General features: G+C 44.6%; 2 protein-coding genes across 3 annotated transcripts; one reads left to right on the forward strand and one right to left on the reverse strand.

Annotated features, from left to right (window-relative positions):
* Positions 1-5353: 5353 nt before the first annotated feature.
* On the reverse strand, positions 5354-8142 carry Atg6 (Beclin-1-like Atg6). Its single transcript, XM_050180490.3, has 2 exons — positions 6768-8142; positions 5354-5651 (listed from the first exon to the last, which is right to left on the reverse strand). The coding sequence occupies exons 1-2, from the start codon at positions 7896-7898 to the stop codon at positions 5442-5444; spliced, it is 1341 nt and encodes a 446-aa protein (XP_050036447.1). The 5' UTR covers positions 7899-8142; the 3' UTR covers positions 5354-5441.
* A 97-nt stretch (positions 8143-8239) lies between these two features.
* Positions 8240-15264, forward strand: LOC126533208 (retinol dehydrogenase 13-like). Of its 2 annotated transcripts, XM_055071838.2 has the most exons (7): positions 8240-8517; positions 8606-8724; positions 8785-8940; positions 9223-9327; positions 12262-12471; positions 12642-12849; positions 15083-15264. In XM_055071838.2, the coding sequence occupies exons 1-7, from the start codon at positions 8438-8440 to the stop codon at positions 15177-15179; spliced, it is 975 nt and encodes a 324-aa protein (XP_054927813.1). In that variant the 5' UTR covers positions 8240-8437; the 3' UTR covers positions 15180-15264. The 2 variants fall into 2 exon arrangements, with proteins under 2 accessions (XP_054927813.1, XP_054927814.1); XM_055071839.2 differs by lacking the exons at positions 8240-8517; positions 8606-8724; positions 8785-8940 and adding an exon at positions 8969-9159.
* Positions 15265-19130: the final 3866 nt, after the last annotated feature.

Here is a 19130-nt window from a genome sequence, read left to right on the forward strand (position 1 = left end):
GGCACCACTTCAGCTCGGCTTTGCATTATTTGCCACTACAGTCATATTGCACTAGTAAACAATGTAAGTAGGCCACAGCATGTTGACGTGGCTATAAGTAATGATGGTGTCCCTGGAACAAAAACTCTTGTATAGACCAAAATAGTTTGCTCTCAAACACCTGCATGTGCACCTAGGGGGGTATTCCCTAAGGGTTCATCTAGTGGACTGTCCATTTCGGCTGCTGCTGATTGGATGCAGCTGTACGAGCGGCCCCAGCCAATCGGCAGAGGCTGAAATGGACAGTACTAGGTTGACTCCTACAGAATAACTCCCCTGATCTCCACCCATGTCGCTAGCCGTCAGCGCAGCCTGTCCTGGTCTACCAGTTCGATGACTAGGCAGGTGGCTACAAAGACATGGCTAGCGAGCACTGGAAGCAAGCACGTGATAAGAACAGGTTCAGCATTCTCACAGTTGTTCTTTATCACGGTGTTACCGCAGTCTACTGTACAAAATTGCTGCTACCCAGAATTGCTGTGAATTTTGGTCTGTAAAACACAATGCTAAAAAATCTCAGAAAAGTGTATCCTCTTAACGAAAAAATATCCTAATTGTAGAAATTTAGCTGAAAACACTAAACCGTACATGTAACAAATTCAGCACACAGTTGCATGCAGTTCAGCAACATTCTGTGAAACATTTATACGATACCAGATTTGCTTTTCAGATTCATTTGCATGGTTGGACAATAGTGATGCAAAAGTTGGAATGCTATAGTGAACATGTGTTAACATAGTTTGAGGATGTTACAGTATTGGCATAGTATTGCGTCTTTCAATTTTCGCTTGGCACGGGACTGGAGATTGTCACACACACAAAGGACAAAGAAAACAAGTGCAAGCACTGACTTTGCATTGGGAAAGCCATGAAATGTAGGAGTGCTGTACTCCTTGTGTATTCTTGGCATTGCAGAACAGAACTGCATTATTTAAAAAGAATGTGCTCGTGGAGCTAGCTTGTTCGCATGGAGGGTTGCCTCTGGTGTACTTTTACTATTAACAGCAATTGTGAGTGGAGTATTCATTCTGTTTACTAGCATTTGAAAGAATTCTCAATACGTACAAAATTGCACAGTGGTGCGGCAAATCGTAGAAGCACTTGAACCTATACGACATGTCTGCCTCTGCTAAAATCAATGATGTAAGCTACAAAATGGGCTGAAAAGATTTCTTGGGTTGGGTAGAATGATGCACAGTGGGAATGAGAGGGCTTTAGACAAGTGCGAGGCCAGGGATCAGTACAAAAACAAAGCTTTGTCGGCTTTCGCTGTCGGTGCAGTATACCTCCTTAAATATTCTGGCAGAACCCACCTTGCAATTACCATTGTTAGTGTGATTAGTATTAAAGCAATGTGACACTGTGCGTCATGTATGAGGCTTTTACTGCAGTGCGGCACCTCGCGCTTCCCTCCAGACGCGCTGCCCCATCTAGTGGTGCCGCTGTGAAGTCTAAGCGTGGCCTCTGAGATGCGTGGTGTGCCAGTGCATACAAACGCTGAGAGTTGTTCCCTGGCCACCCACGCACATTTGTGGCACAGTGCTACAGCATCGGGCAGCTCTGCTTGAAGAACATGTATGACACGGGTTAGATTCCGCTCAGCACTGCAGAAATTTGGAACAATACTTTTTCTCATTAAGGAGCAGCCGAAAAAGGTTAGGTATGGTTGTACCGTGTACATACATACCACAAAATGAATGAAGTTCCCCAAGAATGCTAATTGCAAAATAAAAAAAAAAATGAACGCTCTTGCCATGCCATCAAAGGTTAAACAGCTGCTGCTGGGGCTTTTGCGTCCCCTTACTGAGGTCGGAAAGGCAGACGCTGGAAGAGCAGCAGCACGAAAGTGGATGCGTTCTCTGGAAGAAAAAAAATGTCGGGTAGAAGATGGTGCAGAAGCTCAGAGACGTGGGTCGGGGGGCTCGTAACTGCCGTTCGCAGTAAATGAAAGTGTCACTCGGGTCTGCCTGCATTTCTATTTATTGTCCTGCCCAGCTTTGATTTCCTCTGCTTGTAAAATACGCTTGGTTGACCTGCCGCGGTAGCATCAGTGGCTGCTGCTGAGCACAAGATACTTGGCTGTGCTGGCTGCATTCCGGTGGAGGTGAAATGCAAAAAAAAGTAATCATGCACCGTGCATTTGTGCACCTTGAAAAAACTTCAAGCGGTCAAAATTAATCTGGAGCCCTCCGGTTCCAGGACGTTGAACCCTGCAATTATGAATTTCAGTAATTTAGTTATTTTAGTTTGCATACGTCCCATTTTGTACAGTGTTGTGTTCTCTGTCTGCTGAAGTTGAAGCCCTTTTAAAAAAAGAAAAGTGAGTGCCACAACAGAAGAGCTGACAGGGCCTCGGACATCTGGGTTTTCAAGTTTAAGTATTATTGCTGGCTGACAGTCTTGCTTAATTGATTTTACTGCCCTCCTTTGTGTGGTCCACACATAAAACTATCAGATCGGAAAATGTAGAATGTAACAGATAAGTGAAACGTGACAAGCACGATGCTGTCTTGTTCATTTTTTTTCTGTGCCTACTATGCACTACATTTTATTGCGATACACTCGTGCATTTTCGCTGTTGGCATCACCGTGATGTTACGTATAAAGTCCAAGTGTGATAAGGTCGTCGTGGCGCGCCATAAGCTGTATGTACGAGTGAAAGCGTGCGCGAGTGAGAGTGGCTCTATCTCGCGCATGCAAGAGAGGAAAGTGGGGGGTGAAGCGCGTCGTTTCTATCAAGTGCAAGACACGGAGGTGGGGCACTCCGGCGGCGGCTGCGTATGGCACGGCCGCGCTGGCCCTATCTTGAAAGCGATCTGTGATGCAAACAGAGTGTGCAGAGTGCTGATAGCTTCGTGTGTGCTTTGTTCTGGCCCCTTAGTTAGCATTGAAGCGAGCGCCAGCACGACGGTCAATTCGCTTGCGGCTGTCACGCTTCCTCACTCAATGTTTTGGCAGCAAGTGTGTGCGGTCGAGTGGGATGTATTCATGCTTGCTTGTGTGCGCATGACGCCATGCTTGCTAATCTAGTTAGTAAGCGAATGTTTACAATTGTCTTTGTGGCCGATGAAACTACTATCCGTACCTCTTATATATGCCTACTAATTTGCTATCGCAATCGATGCTTCGCCTTTTCGGCGAAGCTGTCTTTTTTTCCATAATGGCACACCGACAAGTCCAAATAGCAACAATAACCTCAGCATTCACGAATTACAGGTGTTCTTAGGGCCTCCAAATTTATATAGTTTTCTGTAAACACGTAGACATTTCGCAGAAAAAGAACCTTTAGCCGGTAGCTTGAATATTTGACCCACCAGGCCACTCATTATGCATTCCAAATTCTGGATATTGACCTATTATAGATGTTATTTCATGAAAAGAACTCAAATATTACAAGTAAGTGAATTTGTTATTGAGTTGAGGGCCTTTTAATGCAGGAAAATACTAATAAGCAGCGGTGACACAAAGCAACACATCAAACTTCTCGTCAAACCTCGTAGTGTACGTCTTAAAATATTATTTTGCATTACTCTCTGTACCAAAGTGAATTATGGTATTGCGTTTCGTTAGCAGAGGCTTATATTTAAATTTGGCAATATGTTGATTTTTATCTTGTGATCACTTGTCAGTTTATTCAAAAGTTGAGCCTCCATATGGAAACACCGCGACTGAAAGGGATAAGCAAGGTCGACTGAATGTGTTGTCCTCCATGCCGACTATGCACTGTCTTGTGTATCAGTGCATAGAAAGGCTTGATTTTGCTGTTCAAGAAAGGTGGCGCCAGTGTGCCATTAGTGCAAATGCTGAACTTTTTGGGGGGGAGGGGGGTGGTCTGGCATTGCTGCAGGTAACACATACTTATGATTCAATCTGGATAAAGAGACATGTGCCAAGATGTGGAACAAAAGTGTGTACATTGTTAAAACCAGGAACATTGTAAATGAGCAGTTCCTCGGCACATACTTTGCACTGTATTACAGGCTTCCAAGTAATGAGGGAACTTGTGGGTCTGCAAACTGTGGCACGTCTTTGACATGCAGCCTTGGGATGCTACCTTTCACTCTTAATTCCTGTGCTCTAAATTTACTGCCGCAGGTAGCACTCACTGCAAGATGCCTATAGGTAGTAAACGTCAAAAACGTGTGGCTGTAGACCGTCACAGACTAGTTGCGAAACCTGTATGGCAACTCTCCTGCACTGCACATTTTCATCGATGATGGTGCACTCCATCCTTGTAGTTAATGTTGGGCGCAATGTAGTGTCAGCTAGCACGTTTGGCTTCTCAAGGCATATGAATACCGAGGCTTGATTCCTTTGTAATCTCTCCGACATTTTTGTGGCATTTATATCCTATCATTCAGATCAAATCAGATTTCTTATCACATGGATGCCTAGGCACGCAGACAAAAAGACAGTGAAAGCTTATTTTGTCTTGGATGGCATCATTGCGAGTCACTTCAGGCATGCAGTACAGGCATTTGCAGAAGTTCAATACGCGAGATTTAATGCTGCACCTCACAATTGCAATGAGGATGGGTCGCACCGCCATTTTGTATTGCATTAAATTTTATGTTGTGGTAAATCTGCCTTGTAGGGTTTGGAACTCGTTTATTAGAAGAAATAAATGAACCACAAGAAATAAAAAAAAATAAAAGCATTACCTGGAGGTGTAGTGGCGAGAATATGCTGCTGACTAGAAGGTGTAACCTTGAGAGGCATTCCCTTTTACAGAAAGGCGTGTGACAATAAGAGAACCTCAATGCATTGTAACAAAAAGCTTTCTTTTTTTTCCAGGAACGAAAAGTTGGAAGCACAATGTGTTTGTATTGTTTGCTCCATCTTATTGTGTGCTATTCCAAACTTTTCTAAAAAGCATGCACAATGTGTGTGTTTTGTTTGCTCCATCTTGTAATGTGCTATTCCAAACTTTTCTTTTAAAAAGCATGTCAAACCTTTTGGCCCACATGCAAGCTTTCTTCATTACAGTGTTGCAACATGAAAAGTGGGACACATGCATGTGCAAACATGACATGCAGCTGCTGCCAGTGTACAACACAGAAAAGCATGAAAAAAATAGTGGGGGGGGGGGGGGGGGGGGCACATACTGAAACCATGATTTGATTATGAAGTGCGCATTAGTGGGGGACTTTGGATTAATTTTGACCACCTGAATCGAATGTGCACCTAAAATAAGTACACATGTTTTTGCATTTCACCTCTTTGAAATGTGGCTATGGCCAGGAGCTAACCCGTGACCTTGAGCTTAGCAGCGCAATGTCAAAACACAAAAAACCAAACAGCCACACAAAACAACTACACAGTGAACTACACAGTTTTATATCACATCAGCTGTATATACAAAGGCTGTACATACAGGCGTTTATGCATAACAAGTCAAAAGATCAGCTGGCTGCCTCGCGAGCAGCAAAGTGGGCAGAGACCCAGGCCAGTCCCCACTTGAGGTTGGTGAGCATGAACTTGAGAGCCTTGGTCCACTGCTCTTCGGAGTTAAACTGGATCTTGATGGAGCACGACTGGCCAGTGCTGCTGTCCTCGATCTTGCCCTTGTCTATCCGGTAGGGAAGGCAGAAGTTGGAGTCCATCTTGCTCACCTGCACCATTGCATAGCGGATGTGTTCAGGTCAGAACAGTAGCACATGCATGTTCCCAACATGCTGTCCTTAACAGCTCGTTTGGGGTTTCGTGAACAGACAGGTTCGTCTTGTGTAAATGGAAGTTCAATGTATTAGTTTTACTATTGAAGTATGGAGTTTTTGCACATGCAGATGACATACAGACATGGAAAAAGAACATGCAGCACACAAATTATGCAGTCTGTTGCTTTCCTGTGTCTGTATGAAGTCTCGGCTATACAAAAAAACATGGATTACTGATGAAACTGTCTCATGTACCAAAACTATGACAAATTTGAGTAATACCATTCAAATTCATTATTTACGGCATGTAAAGTTATGCTAAAGGCATGGCGTTGCTAAACATATGGCAGCATTCGTGCTTTACATTTGCCTCTAATGCTACAAACTACATTACTTAGATGATTGGGAGATGGTCAGAGTAATTTTGTTCACTACAATGCTACCAAGCTGACATATAAATCTCTCTCCTAAAGAATGCTGTTCCTAAGGGCAGTAAATTTCATGTCGTACCTCATAAATAATATTCAAGTGACTTGCGATTATCATGCAGATAGCATAAATTCCCATGCAAAGTCTTGCGGCGAAATCCCCATGTGAAACTAGTGAAAGACTGCAGGAGCAATGTCGATTCTGATTTTGCGAACCTCAGGAATGAGGTCAAGGTACTGTTATGCTGCTGGAGGCCACATTCTCGAAGCATCTAACAGACTCATTTAAGATTCATCAATGCTTCACAACCGTGTTTTCTTGGCTATTTTGCATGTTCTCACTTTTCAGTGGTTACTCGGCCGCTCATATGACACCATCTTGCTCAACATAATTGCCAGGCATGTAAATGGTGTGATCATTCCCTTCCCATCCTCACTTAGTGCTATACCGTCACTTGTGAGGACGCAATTGTATTTGTTTGTGCTGTAGATGCTGTCAACACTTCTGGCTAGAGTCGAAGAACACGCATATACTTGGCCATTGCCAGCAAATAAATTCAGATCATAGCAGTAGTGCGACCTCAAATTTCACACAATCCGTTGGCGAGCAATGACGAGCAGTAACCGAACAAGCCCTGCTGACCTGCTCTTTAAATTGCTGCAAGCAGTCGAGGAACGCCACCATGGCGTGATCGAACTTGGTGTCCCACAGGAACTTGAAGCCACCGGCGAAGTACAGGGGCAGTTCGCGGGCCGGGTCCTCGAGGCACAGCAGGTACGAGTGGTTTCCGAATGGGACCAGCCGGTACCTCAGGAATGTCATTTCCATCTTTTCCGCAAGCGAGTACAGCAGAAGGACGGTCTGACCCCAGGCCATGTTGATCTCCGACCACTCGACGGGTACGTTGGGCAGCCGGCCGAGCCGGAAGTTGTTGATGGTGCCGAAGTGGCCGTTGTGCCAGATGTGGAACGTTGCGTTGAACACGTTCGTCTTGTGCAGCTGACTGAGCTTGTTCTCCGAATACTTGAGTTGGCGCTCGACGCTGGCGTGGTCGTCGGAGCACTGCATCAGCTGCCGGTTCAAGTCCGAGTACTCGCGCCAGTAGCGGTCCTCGTCGCTACGCAGCCGCTCCAACATCTCGGCGACTTGCTTGCGCTCGCTCTCGACGTTGCTCCGTTCCTTCTCGATTTTTTCGACGGCCGCCAAAAGTTCGCGTTCCTCCTGCTCAAGCTTGCGGTACTCTGCGTCCAGCTCCTCCGAGTTGACGTCTTCTTCGTCGCCGTTGGTCAGCTGGTCGAGGTACTTCTTGTAGTCTTTGCACTCGTCTTCGGCCAGGTCCAGCTGCCGCTCCATCTGGTCCAACAGGTTGTCCGTGCATTCTTCGCAGATGGGGTAGTCGACGGCCGACTGGTTCGTCATAAGCTCAAACAGACGCGTCTCAACGTCCAGCCTGTGGCTGATGGTCGTGTCTACGGCCGGCACCGAACTCTCGCCGACCAGCATGAAGCCATTGCCGCTCTCGACGAAGCGCAGCGGTTCGACTGTGCGACGCGAGACGCCTTCGCCCGGCACGCGATAGTGGACCACGGGAGACGGACCACACAGCTCGATGGGGTCCGACTGGCTCAGCATCGGCTCCGACAACTCATTCAGTGTCTGCTCGTCGATGGATGAGAAGGACGCATCGAGTCGCAGCGGCTGACAACATCGCTGGCAGGTGAAGTTGACTGGAAACGTCCTATCCTTTGTGAGAGTGACCGACAGTCCTGCCATGACTGTCCCTCGGTGCCTTTCACAGCTGGATCAATAAGCGTCTTGCGAGACTACGGCATTGCGTCAGCGCGGGTCTACCGTCGTGCTCATTTCTTTTCAGCGACAACGCTAGATCAGACTTATATAGAATTACCAGGCTTTCGCTCTGCAAAGCAAGTGCGTCATGCAGCACAGAAGGTGTAGAATGGTGCAAAACACCTGCTGCTTGTTTCGCGTCCACTGAAGGCTTTCGAAACTATCGAAACACATGCAGTTGACTTAGTGACTGAATTGACTTCATTTGTTTTGTATGCATATTCTAGGGGGCTATATTATCTTGAAGAACTAGCTAAAGCTGCAAAAACAATTTCAAATATATTTATTATTAAGAAGAGCTTATTAAACTTGTTATTATTGTTCTATTGTAATTTTATATGCTACAGTGCGGCTAGTATGAATTAATTATAAACAGACGCACGGCGCATCGATTTCTGCTACGGGAGCGGAAGAAATTGTGTTACTCGTTCACTTGTGAAATACGTTTATAGCAGCAATCAATAATGCTTTCATTGCTGAAGTCTAAGCCAGCGATTATACTAAGCTCACTTGGTGCTGGAGCCGGAGCGATAATACTGTTCAAGTAAGCCAGCATCGCGAATATGGAGGTGTGTCGACAGCAGACGGAACCCCCCCCCCCCCCCCCCCCCTTCTTTTTTTTTTTCTTTCAGGGAATACGTCGGTGGGTGCCGCTACGATAACGACAAGAGACTGGACGACAAGGTTGTCGTAATTACTGGTGCCAATACTGGCCTGGGCAGAGCAGCTGCTAAAGAATTCGCCACTAGAGGCAAGCGTGCTCATAAATTTCCTGCTGGCCGTCGTGCTGATGCATTTGACTTTCTTCCAGGTGCCAGCGTCATCATGGCTTGTCGCGATCTCGCCAAGTGTCGGCGCGTCAGGAGGGAGATCCTCACGCAGACACAGAACAAACGCGTTGTCTGCGAAGAGCTGGACCTCGCTTCTCTAGAGTCGATACGAAACTTTGCAGCCAGGATTAATGACAGTGAGTTTATTTTGCCAGTTGTCCCGCCACAATTCCAATGACCAGTTTCCGTTCTTTTTTTAAGCTCGTTGTCTGAGGGCTTCGACACCTAGCTTGAAAATTTGTTGCGCTAGCTATTTTACTTGAAACGGGCAACGCATGCATATTAAACATCAAAACAACATTAATGAATCATTCGCTGTTACGATCGACCAGTGCTATATGCCTGAATGAACCAAGGTACTGGGGTGTTCGAGGTTTCCAAGTAATATCCTCGTCTTGAAAGTTCATTCTTTTCCTCAGGTGTGAAGCAGGTAGATATCCTTGTGAACAACGCTGGTGTCATGAGGTGTCCAAAGCTGCTGACAAAGGACGGCTTTGAAATGCAGCTTGGTGTCAATCATCTTGGTAAGAGAGTTTTAATTTTTCAAAATATAAGTTAATGTTGACGTAATAGTTATGCTGAAACCCGCAAGGTAGAGAGAAGTAATTAATACAGGGAAAATCAGACATCCACCCGTTCGTAGCGATTACTACAAAGGAAACCCATACGGGTTCCTCGAAAGAAAAGCTTCGCAGTTGAAGAAAAATTCATCCTGGTCCGGGACTCGAACCCGGGACCACTTCGACTTCGCCCTGCCATCGGCTAGGCGCCTGGTTACCTCAGATTGTAGAGCGGCTGCCCCCGGAAAGGCGGTGGTCCCGGGTTCGAGTCCCAGAGGACGAATTTTTCTTCAACTGCGAAGCTTTTCTTTCGAGGAACCCGTATGGGTTTCCTTTGTAGTAATCGCTGCGAACGGGTGGATGTCTGATTTTCCCTTTATTAATAAGTTATTGTTGTTTGTTCATTCATAATTCTGACTTCTCAACTGATTATTACGACTGAATTTCAGTTTAACAAACACGGATATAACGAATTGCCGGATATAATCAAGCACATATGAATTTTTTTTCTTGCCACGGTCGGAGTGTTGTAAATATACTATTATAATGAATATTGGATATAATGCAGCTGTCTTTTGTGTCGGATGCGAGTTCATTACAACAAGGATCAATTCTTAATGATTTTCAAACTTGCATGCTGAATCAATTGCAAGTATAGACAGCACGAAAGATATTATAGCTGCAAGCTAATGTCTGTAATTGCACAAATGAAGACATTGAAGGCTGTTGCACGTCATCTTCATTTCAGCATGAGGGACAGAAACTATAACAAGGCACATTGTAGAATATACTTCTGCACCATATTCTAGAATCAAACAGCAAATGGCAGATCCATTGAGTGAATGCATGGGAAGAAGGAGCATTGATAAATGTTAGTGAAGCTTCGAGTGGAATTTTGGTCCAATATATATCCATGGATAGCAAAAATGGGATTACAGGAGTGTTGACTCCTTTTGTTACTTACTTGACACTTGAGAAAGCCAGTGAAAAATTGAGACGCAAACACGACAGAAAGAAAAGACACCACAATGTTGGACTAGCAACTGACATATATTTTAAACACTGATCACCTTCGAACATCAAACCGCCAACGCATGCGCAATGCTCTTGGCAAGGTACGAAATCTTTAAATTGATGAGCACATCATTTTTCCCCAGCTCACCTTTATATTGAGCCTTTTAGAAAAGCTATCTCTTTATTGCTCAGAGAGATAGACGGAACACTGATGCATTTTCCATCCTCTTGTATACTGATATAGAATGCCTCAAATATTTCTCTTTTGGTTTTCATCCTGCCCCTGTCAAGAATCATCACATTTTCAAAAAGGGGTGCACAGTCATGCTGACTACAGTGACGACAATGAAAAGCCAGGTGACCAGCTCCTTGAGAGTTGGTCAACGCACAATGCTCACACATCCGGTCATTGACGCATAGGCCTGTTTGGCCAATATAGACTTTACCACACTTTAACGAGATTTTGTAGATAACATGCGTCGTGCACTTAACGTATTTGTTCACATGCCTGGTTTTGCAAGGTTTTTCCTTCTTTCTGGCATTTTCAATGTGTGTGCACAGTCCTGACAGCTTACATGGAGCGGAAAACACTAATTGTACACCATGTCGCCCAGCGACTTTCTTGATATTGTGCAAAACTTTATGAATATAAGGTGTCACATGAACTTTCTTGTTTTGTACCTTGCCAAGATTTTGTACCTTGCAAAGAGCATTGCGCGTGCTTTGGTGGCTTGATGTTCGAAGGTGATCCGTGTTTCAAATATGTCAGTTGCTAGTCCAGTGTTGTGGCATTTCTTCTTTATGTCGTGTTTTCATCTCAATTTTTCGCTGGTTTTCTCAAGTGTCACCATGAACCAACTGGCCCAGCAAGCAGAACTTCTACACTGCTATTTACTAAATTGTTAGTTGTTCATGTTATTTACTTGGAATACCCTGTGGGCCAGAGGGTAGCAATTTGACAACAACTATGCATAGGATAGCGATAATTCAGCATATGGCAGTACACTGCAAAATTTATATGCACACACACAAAAAAAAAATATTTAAAAAAATCAAGTAAATTTTCCTGACATATAAGCATACAATTTCAGCTACAGCATCTTTGGAATACAATTAAACCTTGTTATGGCAAAATCACATCCAACATGAAAATATCTTCATTGCTAAATATACATGCTGATATCAGCGATAGACATTTAAGATTTACTTTGTTATGTCTGCGTTTGTTATATTGAGGCTTTACTTTGGTGGTGACTGATTAGTTGCCATTTGTGCAAGGTTATTCACTCATCAAATATGTGAAGCAGGAATTACTTCTCTTTTTAAATTTTTCTGCTAAAGTGTGCGTGGCTATTACTGGTCATTATTGCTCTTTCTTTAGAGGGACGCTAAACACAAGCGTTAGATCGAGCTATGGTGAAAGATTAGAGTTTCAAAATGCCCACACTGAAACCTATTCTCTGAACAGGTCTTTCCTGAAGAAAATAATGTAAGCGTAATGTAAGCATTCAGTGCCACTCAGTGCACAGAATGAACACAAAGAGATTCTTACAGAGCCATAGTCTATTGTTCTAGCAAGGCATAGTACAGTTGGACCATGTTAGTATAACAAAGCCACATACAACATAAAGATACTTTCCTTATATTCATTATTCATTGTAAGCATATACATAGTTACACACTGATGTCGACAAGAAATAGTTTAGATTTAATTCATTGTATCCGTGTACATTATGTCAAAATCTGGCTGCATTTACTTTTACGCTCCTTTGAATTGTGCTTGATGGCATCTTCAGAAGTGAGTCTACGAGCGAGCCTTTTGTTTGTTCGCAAAATGTCAGAGTGCTCTAATTTCACTTGTTTGCCTCTTTAATTAACTGACAGGTCATTTCTACCTGACCGGCTTACTGCTGGACAAGATCAAGGCCGCAGCACCCAGTCGTGTGGTCAATGTCTCGAGCGTCGCTCACAAAAGGGGAAAGATCAACTACACTGACTTCAACTCGGATAAGGAATATGACCCTGCTGATGCCTACAACCAGAGCAAGCTCGCTAATGTTTTGTTCACTAAGGAACTTGCCCAGAAACTAAAAGGTAAACAGCGATATTACATCTGTTTGCTAATGGCTTAAAGACATGGAAAACAATAAATTATGCCAAATAGAAATTAACTATGCCTAATGTTTGCCAAAAGGTAAACAATTGCAGAGAGATGTAGCTATTTGGTTTTGTAGCTCCAAAATCTTGCTTGCCCTGCTTTCCAGGTACTGGCGTGTCTGTGTTCGCGGTGCATCCAGGAATCGTCAATACTGAAATCACGCGGCACATGGGAATCGCATCTTCGCGAACGGCTGCAGTGTTTGCCAAGCCATTTCTTTGGCTTTTTACGAAGACGCCAACACAGGGTGTCCAGGGCATCATGTACTGCGCTCTAGCCGATGGCATTGAAGAGCATAGTGGAAAGTACTTCTGGTAAGGACACAACACTGCTGCGTGTCTTGTTAAAAGGCGATGTGCAACAAGGTTTCACTCTTGCTAAATTAATTATAAATGAGTAGTATGCATGTGCTATTGAAGCAGCCTTGGCAAAGCTGAAGGGCTGGTAATTTTAACAGCCTTTATTTAAAAGGCATGTTAGCAGATGAGCGAGGCAGTTAGCTGATACACGACACATATCCCAGACCATCACCTCGGAGATTTCTAGCATGCCGTGGATTTTGCTCAATCTGTAGCTGTACTGGTTCTCAATATTCTGCGTTCTGCATCATTTCTGGTTAATTTTAATGGCAGTGTGTTTTTGTAGTTTTAGTACAAAACGTATGTCTTTGCGAGCTTTTCGTGACACATCTACTCTTAAGTACATCTAAATGTTGTATGAAGGCTGCTGTCTACGCTATGAAAGTAGTCCTTTTAAGTGCTCCCAACATGTACTTGTAGTTGACCTTCAATGTGCTTGTGGAGCACATGTACATGTTGTTTGTTACTTTGCACACAATGCAATTTATTATAATCTTTAATTTCACATGCTTGCTGAAGTGTAGAGCAGAAACAGCGGTACAGAAACAAATATTAAGAAATAACATGAACCAACCAGTTTCATTTATTGCTTTGCTGAGATGTAGTGTACTCTGGGGTTCAACAGTGCAGCTTGCATTGTGCTTAGTACTACAATAACTTGCTCCAACATATATGCTGCTATAGGCCTCTGATTCCCACTATTTGGGAAGGAAAGTCTTATTGTAGCCACAAAACGAGTTTGTATTCAATATTATGCAAGCCCATGTGCTTGGATTTAGGTGCTTGTTAAAGAACCCCAGGTGGTCCGAATTTCCACTACGGTGTGCCTCATAATCATATTGTAATTTTGGCATGCAGAACCCCATAATTTAATTTTAATATTATGCAAGCAAGTTTGTCTCCAGCTCGAAATGCTGTTATGAAGATAGTGATGGCATCTTTCACTTCAGAAAATGCCAGTAAGATGCTAGCTTTGTGTATGATGATAAACTGTGCGGCAGTGCATACTTGTGGCTCTTTAAATAGCCTGCGTAGTCCACTGGCGGGGGTGTTGATTATGCTTCGAGAATGTTTAAGGAAGTGTGCAGGCAAGAGATACACAATCTGCTAGGTCTGCCGTGGACGCTGTCTGTAGTCTCGGAAGCCGTCGTTGCTGTGCAATGAACCAGTAAAATTGTGTAGATCTATTGCACATGGCATGTTACATTGTAACTGTTGCACAAAAAATAAATCCCTGGCATATCACAGTTGTACTTCGTTGAGTACTGAACATAATTGTCGTTGCAAGCCCAAGTTAGCGCACCCGGTTAGACATGGCAGATAGTTATTTTATTCCCGTCTACACTCTTTCAGTAGTATGCTTAAAAATCTTCTAGTGGATCACATTAAGCGACCACTGTCAGTCATGATCCCAGCGATAAGTATTCCCTTGCACATAAATCTCTCATTTAGTGTGCAGACACTGTTAAACACTATCTCTGTGTGTGTCACCATTGCTCCACAAATGTGTAGCCCCTCTTGAAAAGCAACACGAAATGTGGTTGTCATTCATCATGCCAAAGTGCAAGCTTTGTACTAAGTGCCGAAGTAGTCATTTTAAAAGTGCTAGAGTAGCAGTAATTGCCTGCATCATTCGTTAAAATGTTGGCGGCGCCGTACCACTTACACAGGTATCCACGACATCCCTACTGCAGCATACCTCATAGTCCATGTGTTGCTTCAGGAGGCTAAACCCCACAATTTGATTTTGATTGGCGATCTTGGTGCACAGCTTGAAAGTGACAAGTGCCATACGGTGTTGGTGCAACCAAGTAGGCTGCATGCTGAAGATGCAAAATGTAGATATTTGTTTTCTTTTTTCGTGGAACCTCTGGTCTGTATACTTTTGCTCAGGCCAGGATGTGCATAAATTCACGGTGGCTATGCACAGTGAACTGTCACCTTACAAAAGAGTGAATGTTCATTTTTTTTTGCGTACAAGTTTCAGTTGAAAAGCATAGAGAGGGCATGGCAGGAATTGAGAGAAGTGAAGCTGAGGATGCAAACTCTGCACGTATGACAAACGTGCGAGTTGCTGCATCTTGTGCCACTCATAGTAGGTCCATGTGAATATGCAGTTCTAAGTGTAGTCTAGCCACGTTGGTGCTAACAGTTTGCAATATCACTTTTTTTTTACGTTTTCATGCAGCAACTGCAAAGTGAATGCACCAAATCCTATTGCTGAAGACAAGATTGCCTCAAGTTGGCTGTGGGCTGTCAGCGAAAAGTGGACTGGACTATCATAAAGTTTCCTGCAGTGTAGTGCAACACTGTAAACTGCACAAGCAGTGTACACAATGTAAATAAATGTCTTGTCATAAATGTCATAAACGCCTTGCTCTTGTGTTGTATTGTGGCTTGGCCTGGTGAAGAACAAGCATATAGCAAAAGTAACAACTTATGTTCTTCATAGCCGAAGTTCAGTAGCGCTTGTGGATTTTCTTTAGAAAACCTCAACTCTGCACATATTTGCAGAAATATATATTATAGCCGAGCTCATCAGCTATTACTGAAAGTTCTTCATTTTGTTCCATTGATAACAATATGAAAAACTGCCATGCTCCTTTGAACTGCTATATACACACATCAGGAAGTCAAGTTCTCCTGATTGATTACACGGAGAGAAATAGAAAAGGAAAGCAGGGAGCTTAACTAGGCTGGACCTGGTTTGTTACCGTGCACTGGAGGAGGAAGAAGCAGGAAGAAAAGGGAAAGGGAAAAGGGTCACAAGTGATGCACACGCACTGGTGGCTTTCACTTTCCATGAGTCCATGGTCCCAATAATTTTTCTTTCGTGAATGTTCTGTCATCTATTCGACTTAAAGCAGTATGCAAAGTCTGTCTTTTGTCATCAAAAGAAGGGCAATAGATGAAGATAAGTACTCCTATGGTCTTGTCTCAATCACAAAAGTTGTACGAGGCACTGTCCATCATACCGATGGACAGTGCCATGATAACAGTAAGTGTTTGTAAAAGCATATGTAAAAGCAATGCCCAGTTACAAGAGACACAGTAAAGTTACGTCACCTCAAAGTAGATCAAGTGGTAGTTGAAGGCACCATAAAAAGTCAAGGGAGTGCATTCACGAGTTGTCATATTCCACTGAATTCCAATGTTCTGATGCATTGCTATGAGTGAGTATGTAAAGTTGCCGCACTGCATTAGGCCTTGACAATGGCACAGGCACCCGCTGGACTTGGTGGACGGAACACGCTGCTTTGTCGGTTATTTTGTTGCCAATGATGCCGCAGTGGGCTAGTAGCCACTGAAACTTTATTGGGTGTTCATTATCAACAGCGCTGCGCTAAGATTATCCGATTTGTTATACCAGCAGCTCATGAGGGCCATGATTACCCAAATTCTCCTATCACCTCTGTAATATCCCGGAAAGATGGGCAAATTTAGTGACACTTTGAGCGAGTGCACTTCGCATTTAGTGTCACTCGCAGGCTGTCAGACGGAAAGGTCTAGTGACACTTGCTGCGGAATGCACTTGCCAGATAGTACATTCAGCGAACTCACTTGGCTGCGATGAAGTGCGTTTGCTTGAATGCAGTGATGTCTTGCTTTGGCTCATGACAATTGCACCCAGCTTGCATCACGCGGGTCGCACGTTGTCACAGCGTAGGAGCATCCATGCTGTCTGCTGGAGAGGAGCCAGTTTTGCTTCGTACGAACGCTCAAAGATGTCAGTAAGCCTCTAAATTAACCACCCTTTCATTTAAACCATTCCTGCCCCTCCCGGCATTTCGCCTGTAAGCATAATAATTTTCTCCTTGCGTTTCCGCTCCAAGTATGTTCAGCAAACACACCGATGCCGTCACCATGTGTGTCTCATTAGTTTTGTCTCCCGTTCACCCTTGTTAGGCGATGCCACTGTGCATACGGCGTGCCGTGTACCCTTCCGCATTTCATTAGGCCTTTGGCATCCAAACCGCTTCTAAAAATCAAAATGCTGTCAATAATATCAAGCTCTACCAAGGGCTCTACAATTCTAAGTCGCCATCAATGCCGAATGACTCATACCCTCTTAAGCAATGGTTCATACCACCGTGAATGAAAAATTATAATGCAGCCTCCCCAATATGACGACAAAAAGAGCTACGAAATTCTACGCTGGAATGATGAGCGGCAACGGAGCCAGCTGTGGAAGAAGACGATGATGCCAGAGCCAATTGCTGATGATAATAGCTGATGACGATGATAATTTTCTCTTGCCAATGAATGCCAATGAACGGAGCCAGCTGTGGAAGGAGACGATGACGACGAACGTGTTCGCGCAGTTGCGCAACGAGCTAGTTCGCGGCTTGTTCGCGCGGACAACGGAAATGCCCTAGCCATATACAGTTTCGCTGTAAGAAGAAAATTCAGTGCCCTCCTAATCTTTGCAGAAGGATCACCAGCGAATCTGTGAATGTGGGCCCCTTAATGGCGAACAGCACCTACGCTGCGGATGAGCCCAAGTTGAAGCCTGCTTCACCTCCGCCGCGGGTCTGAGGGGCAGCAAGTACAGCAGGGCGTGCCATTTCCGAAGGCGCTGGACGTTTGTGCGCATGCGCGAGTAACAGCGGGTGTGAGAGAAAAATTGGCAGTGGCTTAGCTCGGCTATGCCAGGATATACGTAGCAAAAGCTAAGGCATAGCATGGTTAGCCTTGGTTAATAGTGATTGCAAGTCCAGGTTAGTCTGATTGTCTAGCTATGTTGCGGCGTTTAGCCATTCGTTCGGCGCACTGTTCGTTTGTTTCCTGGGCGATTCGTTTTCTCTTCATCTCGTTCCGATGTCGATTCCAGGCCTCCTCCTGCTTATCAGAATTGTCACCGTCCATACTGCCGCCTCAACTGTGGTTGCGGCGCACGCGAGCTCTCCTTTTCAATCCTCCGACATGTTATCAGGCATGCGACGCAGCTGGCGAAGCGAGCGGAGGCGAGCGCAACGACGAGGAACGTGGCGTGACGTCATACCAAACGGCGGCAGCGGAAAGGCGCGGCGCTGCGCAGCGGCGGAACACCTGTGGCTACATGGAGGAAGGAAAGTTTCCTTCCTCCTTGTGTAGCTCGGTGCTACTAGTGGCGCATGCGCAGTGGTGACTAGGGAGCGAGAGAGAGAAATATCCGCGGCGAGACGTGAGCTGTGACGTCATGTGCTTCCTCGGACCACCGCCACGGCGAAATCGCAAGTTCGCGGCCAGTAAAACTTTCGCTTTAAAAGTGTAGGGTCTTTTACGAGACGTTCACATGAGGGATCGCCCGACCTTTGTGCGCAGGCGCGAGTAAGAGCGGGCGCGAGAGAGAAAATCCTGGGTTTTGACTCCCATGAATATGACTCTGCCTAGGCGCTACGGAGAAGTTTCTTTGCTCGTGTTATGCGTTTGTCGTAGAGTGTGCTAGAATACGGTTCAGTGAGACGAGCGCGGCGCATGCTTTGCAGTGGGGCGTGCGACGACGAAAACTACTGTGGCGGCGCTGCGATAGAAGTGGATTGAGCCGCATCAAGGTCGCGCTGTTGGAAACTGCTGGCGATACTTCTCGCATGGGTTATTCGTACTACTTCACGCGCTGGTATATGCGTTCAGACCACTCAAACGGTGTTCATAAGTGCATATAGAATGAATTTGTACCTTAGGAATAGATGCTTTTCTTGCTCTTCTTTATTTCATTGTATATATTTTTTTCATGTCGCTCGGTGATTCCGCGTGCATTGCGGCCGCAGTGTCGGCTTTCATTCTACATTATTATTACATGGTCCCTTTGGATGATAGCTTTTTGTCTTGTTCTTCAAGCAGTATGTATCTCTCGTGGGTATTTTTGCGCATATAGCTTTCAATCAATATATAGGTCTTGCGAAATGCAGATGGGAAAGAAAAAAAAACACATTTAAACTTCCTGCTTGCCGCTTTCAAACAAATAAAACATATCTGCCCCATCCGGCTCCCTGTACGCAGACTTACGCAAAGCATAGTTATATATATTAAAAAAAAAAGAAAAACTACACAGCAGTGCAGCATATTCCATTCGACTGTTTCCGTCTTCGTCGCCTAACCGTATGCAGAGTAATTGGTACCGGTTCTTTTGGACCTCGGGTGCCGAAAACAGTTTTAAGTAGCCATATACATGCTAATCTCTGGCCCATAAGCCGTGGAAAATTTGTTGTCCAGTCCATGCTTGCATAGAGTTATGAATGTTGAGCTATGCAGGT

The sequence above is a fragment of the Dermacentor andersoni genome, chromosome 7, assembly GCF_023375885.2.
Source record: "Dermacentor andersoni chromosome 7, qqDerAnde1_hic_scaffold, whole genome shotgun sequence".
In the NCBI taxonomy this organism is placed as follows: Eukaryota; Metazoa; Arthropoda; class Arachnida; order Ixodida; family Ixodidae; genus Dermacentor; species Dermacentor andersoni.

Excerpts from the sequence above, each read along its gene's own strand:
- Atg6 (XM_050180490.3), bottom strand. The coding sequence starts at position 7,898 with ATGGCAGGACTGTCGGTCACTCTCACAAAGGATAGGACGTTTCCAGTC. Across the intron at positions 5,652-6,767 it reads TGCAGCAATTTAAAGAGCAG|GTGAGCAAGATGGACTCCAA; the intron begins GTCAGCAGGGCT and ends GCAATGGTGCAG.
- LOC126533208 (XM_055071838.2), top strand. The coding sequence starts at position 8,438 with ATGCTTTCATTGCTGAAGTCTAAGCCAGCGATTATACTAAGCTCACTT. Across the intron at positions 8,941-9,222 it reads TGCAGCCAGGATTAATGACA|GTGTGAAGCAGGTAGATATC; the intron begins GTGAGTTTATTT and ends TCTTTTCCTCAG. Across the intron at positions 12,472-12,641 it reads ACTTGCCCAGAAACTAAAAG|GTACTGGCGTGTCTGTGTTC; the intron begins GTAAACAGCGAT and ends CCTGCTTTCCAG.